This window comes from Giraffa tippelskirchi, chromosome 1, assembly GCF_054371585.1.
Source record: "Giraffa tippelskirchi isolate mGirTip1 chromosome 1, T2T-mGirTip1v1.2.pri, whole genome shotgun sequence".
In the NCBI taxonomy this organism is placed as follows: Eukaryota; Metazoa; Chordata; class Mammalia; order Artiodactyla; family Giraffidae; genus Giraffa; species Giraffa tippelskirchi.
In genome coordinates, this window is record NC_137275.1 from 213,131,957 (window position 1) to 213,140,729 (window position 8,773).

Consider the following 8,773-nt stretch of genomic DNA (forward strand, 5'->3'; position numbering starts at 1 on the left):
GTGCCCCACCACCCCACCTAGGCCGCTCGGGCGCTCACCTGCGCCGCACTCCGAGGACCCCCGCAAAGAGCTGTGCGTCCGCCCTGGGTCGCGCGCACTCGCCTCTGTCCGCTGCTCTCGAGCTCTCGCGGCGTGCACTGGGTCGCCGTGCCGCTCGACCCCCTCCGGTAGTGGCTGAAACGGGGCCTCGGAAAAGCTAGCCGCGGGACCCTGACGAGCGAGCGCCGCCAGGCACGACGCCAGCCGAGCTGCGCGGGAGCGAGATCAGGAGGAGGAGGGGGCGTGGCCTGCCTTCTTCGGGGCCCTGCGAAGCACCGTGAGGAGCGGCGCTGGCTACCGCCCCTACCGCTACGTCTTCCTTCCCAGCCTATTGTATTTGACCTCTGCTTTGACGTCATATGCCAAAGCTCAATAATTGGTGCCGGTAGGCGGAGCCTGCGGGAATCGGAGGAGCAGCGCGCGTGCGCACACCGCGTGTCTCGGGCAGCACGCCGGAAAGACACCCTACTCCTGGGCCCGCGGGAGGAAGTGTCCAGGTCCCGGAGGGCGGGGTTTGCAGTCTTGGAGGTCGCCATGACTACCGAGCCCGAGGACCCTGTGGCCGCCTTGGCTGCTGAGCCTGCGGTGCCGTCGCTTGTGGATCGTTACTTTACTCGCTGGTACAAAGCGGGTAAGTGGGGAATGATGTTCGTGTCTCCTGGGCCCCATTGGCACTATGATGACAGATCATAAGCCACGCGCACTCTCCCCGCAGCAGAAGGAACTGGATCTCTGTTCCCCTCTAGGCCACGGGAATGGTATTTGCAGAGACGTGGAAAAACAGCAGGGTGCATTCTGGGGAGGGTGAGTTCAGGAGGGTGGGTTGCTTGGGGGAAGATGATAGTCTAAGGTGAGATTTCCGAGGGAGGTAGGAACTGGATTGCAATCTCCTTGAGTACCTAAAGGGTTTTAAGGGACTCAGTGCTCCATAAAATGATTTAAACAATCAGGTCGAGACTAAGGTAGAGGCATAGGGAGAGAGAAAAGAGGGTGGGTTAGAAAGGCATTTAGATAGCAGATTATTCGAACAGTGGTGCTGGAGAAGTCTCTTGAGAGTCCCTTGGACAACAAAATCAAACCAGCCAATCCTAAAGGAAATCAGCTCCGAATGTTCATTGGAAGGACTGATGCTGAAGCTCCAGTACTTTGGCCAGCTGATGCAGAGCCAACTCATTGGAAAAGACCCTGATGCTGGAAAAGATTGAGGGCAGGAGGAGAAGGGGGGCAGGTGACAGGATGAGGTGGTTGGATGGCATCACCGAGTCAATGGACATGAGTTTGAGCAAACACCCGGAGATGGTGAAAGACAGGGAAGCCTGGTGTGCTGCAGTCCATGGAGTGGCCGAGTCGGACACAACTGAGCTACAGGACAACAAGAAAGCAGAATCTATTACACGTCACCACTCCCTGGTGGCTCGGTGGTAAAGAATCTGCCAACAGTGCAGGAGACCCCAGGTTCGATCCTTGGGTCGGGAAAATACCCTGGAGAGGGGAATGGCAACCCACTCCAGTATTCTTGCCTGGAAAATCCCATGGACAGAGGAGCCTGGTGGGCTACAGTCCATTGGGTCACAAAGAGTCAGACACGACTGAGCGACTAACACACTCTTACAAGTAGGTATCCTATTGGAGAGCTTTGTGTACCTTCAAATAAGAGTGATGGGAGCATCATTGGGGCCCCTCCTCCACATCCTTGCTTATATTCATTCAGGGATAATAGGTGTAATCACTTTTTGCAATATTGAAATATTTTATAATAGCATTTGTCTTATTGGCCAAACTTTGTGTAACCAACCATCAGGTTTATTCTAGATTGAGGGACTTCCTGGAATGCATGACTTTCAGTGCTAACATCAGGACAGTCCTGGGCAAAGTTACTCACTAAAACTGACCAAGAAAACATGTGCTACTATGTAATATTAAAAAGATGCATCACTAACCATGTTGTTTTCTAATAGAAATAACGAGTATAATCATTTTACAGTGAGGATAAAACAAGATGGAGTAAAGAATTAACATCACTTTGACATTGAATGAATGATTCCATCTGGTCCAGATTTCTTTAACTTCTTTATAGGAAGCCTTTAGGTATATCTTTTTGAGTAATGAGGCGATACCAGTGACATATGTATCTAGTCTTCACAATCAACTATCTTCATGAACCAAAGAAAGTACCACACAGTGGCAGTAAATACTGACTCAAGAGCCTTAGACTCATTCATTTCTTCTAGATGTCAAAGGAAAACCCTGTGAAGACCACTGTATACTACAGCACTCTAACCGGTAAGCAAATGGGAAATTTTAAATTATCAAAAAAAAATTTTTTCTGATATTGTAGCCTGGTATGGTCTTGTATTGAATATTCACTAAATGATTATCTTCCACTGTGTTGAGATGGTATTATATATACAATAGGCGTTTGGTTGACAAGAATGAGTTTTTCAATGCTTACACTAAACAAGTGAACTTGATTACTCAGACATCCAAATGGAGGACCATACCCTTAGTTAGCAACTACCTCAAGTAACCATCCTGTGCCTAACCATGGAATTGCCTGAGCCCATGGAGAGGGCCAGGGTGGATACACAGATGTACATACGGGCATGCCTCAGTGCTATCTAAACACCTCGGTACTCTTCCCTTTTAGGGGAAGGAAATTCAATCCCATTTTCTCCATTTTTATTATTGTATTCTTCAGTTAAGCTCCAATAGTAGCTGGGGAAAAAAAGTGCAGGGGGTGCAGGGGGTGGGGAGAGAATGATAGGTTGACTAAACAAATGTCAGCTCAGCTATTCTTGTGCCAGTAGGAATACTATATTAGAGGAGGAAGAATTGTACCATGCAATAATATAGGATCAATTTTTGCTCCTCGTAGAATATGTGTCATCACATTGGCAGGATCTCATCCAGTTCTTCAAAGTGGAAAAACAATTAAAAGCATTTCTTACCAAATCAGTACCAACTGTAGCAGACTTCAGAACAAAGTCTCTGGGAAATTTAAGCGGGTATGTACCTGTATTTCTTTACTTAAATCCTCTATTATCATAATAATGATAGAGTCAGTCAGTCATAACTAGCATACTTCCCTGGCAGTTGGAGAGGATTTTAAGAATCATGTTTAACTTTTAACTCTAAAAGAAATTCTCAGACCAAAAAGATAAGGTATTTCAAAACGTCTATTATCTGTCATATAGGTTCTATACCACCATCCCTACCATACCCAGGATAAAGGATGGAGAAAGTAGGCCTTTGAAAGAACAACTCTAATACCAATGTAAGAAGATATTTTGTCCCTAATTTTATTAAACCAGTATGTCAAATTTTATAAAATTTAGATGATCAATGCTTTTTTGTCACATATTTTCACATGTGAATTTAAAAGAGAAAAAAAAAGTTCTGGGGTAGTGGGAAAAAAAAAATCAGCCTAAGAAAATACACAGTATTTGCTTCATATCATTTCCCATTCCTAAATCATTGCCAATTGAGTACACATCTAGCTATACCTTCTTCCTCCAAATAGTGTTCAGATATAGAAAAATGTTACCTCTATCCTCTACAAGTCTATGCAAGACCAATATAATTAATATTAAAGGAGGGTATCACACCAAGGACAATTCAATACCATACTAAAATATCCTGACAAAGCCCCTGGATAGGAAAGTTTCAGGGGATGACTTCAGTTCAGTTCAGTTCAATCGCTCAGTCATGTCTGACTCTTTGCAACCCCATGGACTGTAGCACACCAGGCCTCCCTGTCCATCACCAACTCCCGGAGTTTACTCAAACTCATGTCCATTGAGTTGGTCATGCCATCCAACCATATCATCCTCTGTCATCCCCTTCTTCTGCCTTCAATCTTTCCCAGCATGAGGGTCTTTTCAGATGAGTCAGTTCTTCACATCAGATGGCCAAAGTATTGGAGTTTCAGCTTCAGCATCAGTCCTTCCAATGAATATTCAGGACTGATTTCCTTTAGGATGGACTGGTTGGATCTCCTTGCAGTCCAAGGGACTCTCAAGAGTCTTCTCCAACACCACAGTTCAAAAGCATCAATTCTTCAGTGCTCAGCTTTCTTTATAGTCCAATTGTCACATCCATACATGACTATTGGAAAAACTATAACGTTGACTAGATGGACCTTTGTTGGCATATTAATGTCTCTGCTTTTTAATATGCTGTCTAGGTTGGTCATAACTTTTCTTCCAAGGAGTAAGTGTCTTTTTATTTCATGGCTGCAGTCACCATCTGCAGTGATTTTCATTTACTGAGTTCATACAAAGAGTTTCTGCTAATTACCCTCACTGTTCTATAAGACCCTTGTTTATACTAGGCCTAAAGGCCTCTAATAACCTGCCTTATAATTGTTCATTTTTTTCCCCTCATTCAAGAAGAAAATGGACTTTAAAAAGCATGGACCATTCTTTGAAGTCTACAAACTACAAGTAACAGTTAGCGCTTCTGATGTTCTTGTGATGAATCTTTGTCCAAAACAGTAATACCATTGTTACTACTGAGGAACAGAGAGGGACCTGCATATGGAACCCTCTGTAGATAAACTTTGATTGGATCTCAGCACTGCTCATCATTTATTCTCCTAAGGGAGGTGACAACAAGGAGTGACAACACTTCTTTTTGACACAGACCCAGTGGTAGAGAAACCATCTAGGATGAATCCCTAACTGCTTCTCCCAAAACTGGGGAGTCACACTGACTAGTATTTTGAAACAAAGTCACCACATGCAAGAGAAGTGAAGCACGCGTGCTAACAACACCTGAATACTGTCTAATAATATTGTGAGTGGTAAAGAGGCCGTAGAGAACAGCATCTAGACCTCAAATGTTCACTGCAGTAAAAATTCCTGGAAGAAAAGAGCAACACATGAGACATGCTTGCATCCGTTTCCTGTGAGCCTTCTTGTAGGTATTTGTTAGAACCTCTCCAGATATACCCGTACAGTGGAGTACATGAAACTAAAACTGCCATGACATTCAGACAGATTAATGTCAAAATGTAGTCTTCACTAGTGGGAGACAGGCTAAGGAGTAAATTACGCTTAACTGCTACTTAAAACTTTTCTGTTTTCTACACTTTCTTTAAAGTGCATCTTTTTAAAATTAGAAAAAAGATCCCTCTTCAAAAAGCCTTAGTGATTGACCCTAATAAAGAAGTCCTTTTATCTAGTAAAGTTCTAATATGAAAATAAGTGGGAATCTTAATGAAACTATCTATGACATTGCTGTCGTTTGCTATAATACTGGATTTTATATTGTTTATTGATAAGATTTCCCTGCCCTTTTGATATCTTTACACTTGGATATATGGAGCTTTCTCATATACAGTTAAATATAAAGTATAATAAGATAAAATATATTCTTAATACGTAACTAAACTATTATCACATGTGTCTTTGACTGCTTTTTCCCTTAGAGTTTAGGATGTTACCTGACCCATAGCAGGCATTTAATATATAAATGTTTGAAGAAATGAATGTTTTCTGTACTTCACTCATTTTTACTTAAAACACGAATTCCAGGAATATATGCTTTTATAACACTGAGGGCTGCCTCTCAAAGAAAAATGAAAATGTACATCAATTAATTTTTCTTCCCTTTTATTATCAGGGGGCACAGTTTCTCACAGAACTTGCACCTCTGTGTAAGATTTACTGCTCAGATGGAGAAGAATATACCATATCTAGGTAAGTTACTTTTGAACCACAACTTTGGAGAAACAAAGGAGGTTAATATTTTTCTTCAACACAATTTTTTTTGACTAGCTGTGTTAGAGGACGGTTGATGGAAGTGAATGAAAACATTCTCCATAAACCATCTATTCTTCAAGAGAAGGTAAAAGGGGCTGGGGAAGTATGAGCCATCCTGTACTTTTTATCTGATTTTTTAATCATTCAACAGCATTAAATATTGTTTCTCTTCTAGCCATCCACCGAAGGCTACATTGCAGTTGTGTTGCCCAAATTTGAAGAAAGTAAAAGCATAACAGAAGGGTTACTGACACAAAAGGAGTATGAAGAAGTTGTGATGAAACGCCTCAAAGCCACAACAGCTACCTCATGAGGGGTGAGGACTGAGATGGAGCGATAGCAACGCGGCATCCTTGTCCTTACCTGGCCTACCAGTCCGTGCACCAAGGAAGAACCAGCACGGGTGAAGCAGACTTCACAGCCAGCCATCCGCAGGGAGGCCCGATCTTAAAACCTGACCAAGTTTTCCTTCTTTGTCTTGTGTAACAAGCCTCAATTCTATTTTGTCTTCCACCTCCCAGATCTGACTACCCATGTACTCACTCTGTTCTTCTCTTGCTTTTCTCTAACAACTGGCAAGCAAGAGATGTTTTCCTGGTTAAAAACCAACAAAGCATTTTGAGGAAAAATTTACCCATCATCCTGTAGCCCATTAATAACTACTGTGTTTTGACATAATTCTGTTTGAATGTTATGGCATGGTAATTGTTTTTGCCTGAAATTTCCATCATCTTGAAGCTGAAAAACAACCGGCCTTTCTTCTCCAATCTGCTTCAGTGTGACATCACCAGAACGTCTGGTCTCACTTAGGTTGCCGAGAAGAGGCAAGGGTGTAAAGTTTGCCTTCTCTGTTCCTACAGGTTGGCCTTCATCTCTGAACAATGTAGCACTGTAACACTGGCTTCTTACAGGGGGTACAGGAAAAGGCTTTGAAAGGGGCTTTGCTAACATGGAAGTATTACCATGTGGTGTTAAATAACACCTGTATTTGTGGTCACTCAATCTCACACTCCAGTTACAGGGTAACCAGTGAAGAAGTTACTGTAATTCAAAGACACAGATGCCTTTGAACAGAAAAAAAGCTATCATATCATTTAAAGAAACAAAAATCTATGAATTTATGCTTTAAGATTATATATTTACAATGAATTTCAAATAAAAGGGCTTTTTAAATTGTTGTTTTTCCTTAAGGGCTGCAACACATACAAACATAAATATTTGTTTTTAAATGTTATCATTGACGTGTAAATTCTTTTGGACTTCCACCATCTTTTGCTGTTCAAGTCATAAGTTATCCCTTTCCCACCCCGACTTGTATTCTGAACCAGACGTGAAACAATGAACTGGTTCAAAATTGGGAAAGGAGTACCTCAAGGCTGTAATTGTCACTGCTCATTTAATTTATATGCAGAGTACATCATGTGAAATGCTGGGCTGGATGAAACACAAGCTGGAATCAAGATTGCCGGGAGAAATATCAGTAACTTCAGATACGCAGATGACACCACCCTTATGGCAGAAAGCGAAGAGGAACTAAAGAGCCTCGTGATGAAAGTAAAAATGGAGAGTGAAAAAGTTGGCTTAAAACTCAACATTCAAAAAACTAAGATCATAGCATCTGGTCCCATCACTTCATGGCAAATAGATGGTGAAAAAAATGGAACAGTGACAAAGACTTTCTTTTCTTGGGCTCCAAAATCATTGTGGATAGTGACTCCATGAAATTAAAAGATGCTTGCTCCTTGGAAGAAAAACTATGACAAATCTAGACAGCATATTAAAAAGCAGAGACATCACTGCTGTCAAAGATCCCCATATAGTCAAAGCTATGGTTTTTCCAGTAGTCACATATGGATGTGAGAGTTGGACCATAAAGAAGGCTGAGTGGCAAAGAATTGATGCTTTCAAACTGTAGTGCTGGAGGAGACTCTTGCGAGTCCCTTGGACAGTAAGGAGATCAAACCAGTCAATCCTAAAAGAAATCAGTCCTGAATATTCATTGGAAGGACTGATGCTGAAGCTCAAATACTTTGGCTGCCTGATAGGAAGAGCCAATTCAAAGGAAAAGACCTTGATAATGGGAAAGATTGAGGGCAGGAGAAGGGTATGACAGAGGATGAGATAGTTGCATGGCTTCAGTGACTCAATGGACATGAGTTTGAGCAAACTCGGAGATAGTGAAGGACAGGGAAGCCTGGCATGCTGCAGCCCATGGGGTCACAAAGTTGGACATGACTTAGCGATTGAACAACAATTCTCATTTTGAGTATATAAGCTCTTTTGTGAATAAAGTTTTAAAATTATTTTTGATTTATAAGGAAAATTACTTTAAGTGCCAGCCTGTCCCCTAAGTATGCCCACCAGACATGATATAAGTAGTAACTGAACCTCTACTCTGATTATGCTGTGAGCTGAAAGTATAAGCATAAACCAGCAAATCCCCATTTCATGTAGCACAAATGATTCCCAGAGATGTCATAAAATAAAGATAGTAAAAGAATTATATATCTGTTTTACATATACTGTTACCTCACAGCATTCTCCCACTATTTCCACTGTAATTTAAAAGAATATTTTGGTTTCAGGGAATAAAAATCATGTTTGATGATTTTTATAAAGAAATAGTTTATAAAGGTCATAACAAAGCTGACTGCATCCCATTTTCTCCCCAAGGCCTATAGTAAATTCAAGTTTACTTCAATAAAATACTGACTAGCTAGGTGGTAGTTCTGTGGCTTTTCAGAATCTGGTGCATATTCATTATGAGGGCTGACCCAGATAATTATCATCAGGCAAGCCTATAGAATTACTGCCTTTTGGCAGCTGGCATGTCCTGTTAGATTTCAAAATGAATTTCAAAGCACTGTGATAAATGAACAGAAAAACAAAGTTAACAATACAGCATCAGGACAGAACTTATCAACTGGTCCTGCAAACCCACCCCACAAAAACAAAAGCTTTGAACCCTAAAA

The 8,773-nt window shown here is 41.6% G+C and overlaps 2 protein-coding genes across 4 annotated transcripts in view; one reads left to right on the plus strand and one right to left on the minus strand.

Annotated features, from left to right (window-relative positions):
* Positions 1–238, minus strand: part of ELP1 (elongator acetyltransferase complex subunit 1) — a 58,459-nt gene extending 58,221 nt beyond the window's left edge. For 2 of the 3 annotated variants that reach the window (XR_014064261.1, XM_081525931.1), the window contains exon 1: positions 39–238. The gene's annotated coding sequence lies outside the window, so the exon portion shown is untranslated. The remainder of the gene's footprint in view (positions 1–38) is intronic. The other variant, XM_081525922.1, reaches the window with a different exon arrangement.
* Positions 239–535: 297 nt separating this feature from the next.
* Positions 536–6,974, plus strand: ABITRAM (actin binding transcription modulator). Its single transcript, XM_081526094.1, has 6 exons — positions 536–670; positions 2,271–2,322; positions 2,915–3,044; positions 5,662–5,738; positions 5,817–5,886; positions 5,977–6,974. Exons 1-6 carry the CDS (start codon positions 574–576, stop codon positions 6,112–6,114), a joined length of 564 nt encoding a protein of 187 aa, XP_081382220.1. The 5' UTR covers positions 536–573; the 3' UTR covers positions 6,115–6,974.
* Positions 6,975–8,773: the final 1,799 nt, after the last annotated feature.

What these genes read in the sequence shown, in the direction of transcription:
- ABITRAM (XM_081526094.1), top strand. Translation starts at nt 574, where the DNA reads ATGACTACCGAGCCCGAGGACCCTGTGGCCGCCTTGGCTGCTGAGCCT. An exon ending in TACTCGCTGGTACAAAGCGG is followed by an intron (nt 671 to 2,270) that starts GTAAGTGGGGAA and finishes CATTTCTTCTAG; the next exon opens with ATGTCAAAGGAAAACCCTGT. An exon ending in CATCTATTCTTCAAGAGAAG is followed by an intron (nt 5,887 to 5,976) that starts GTAAAAGGGGCT and finishes TTTCTCTTCTAG; the next exon opens with CCATCCACCGAAGGCTACAT.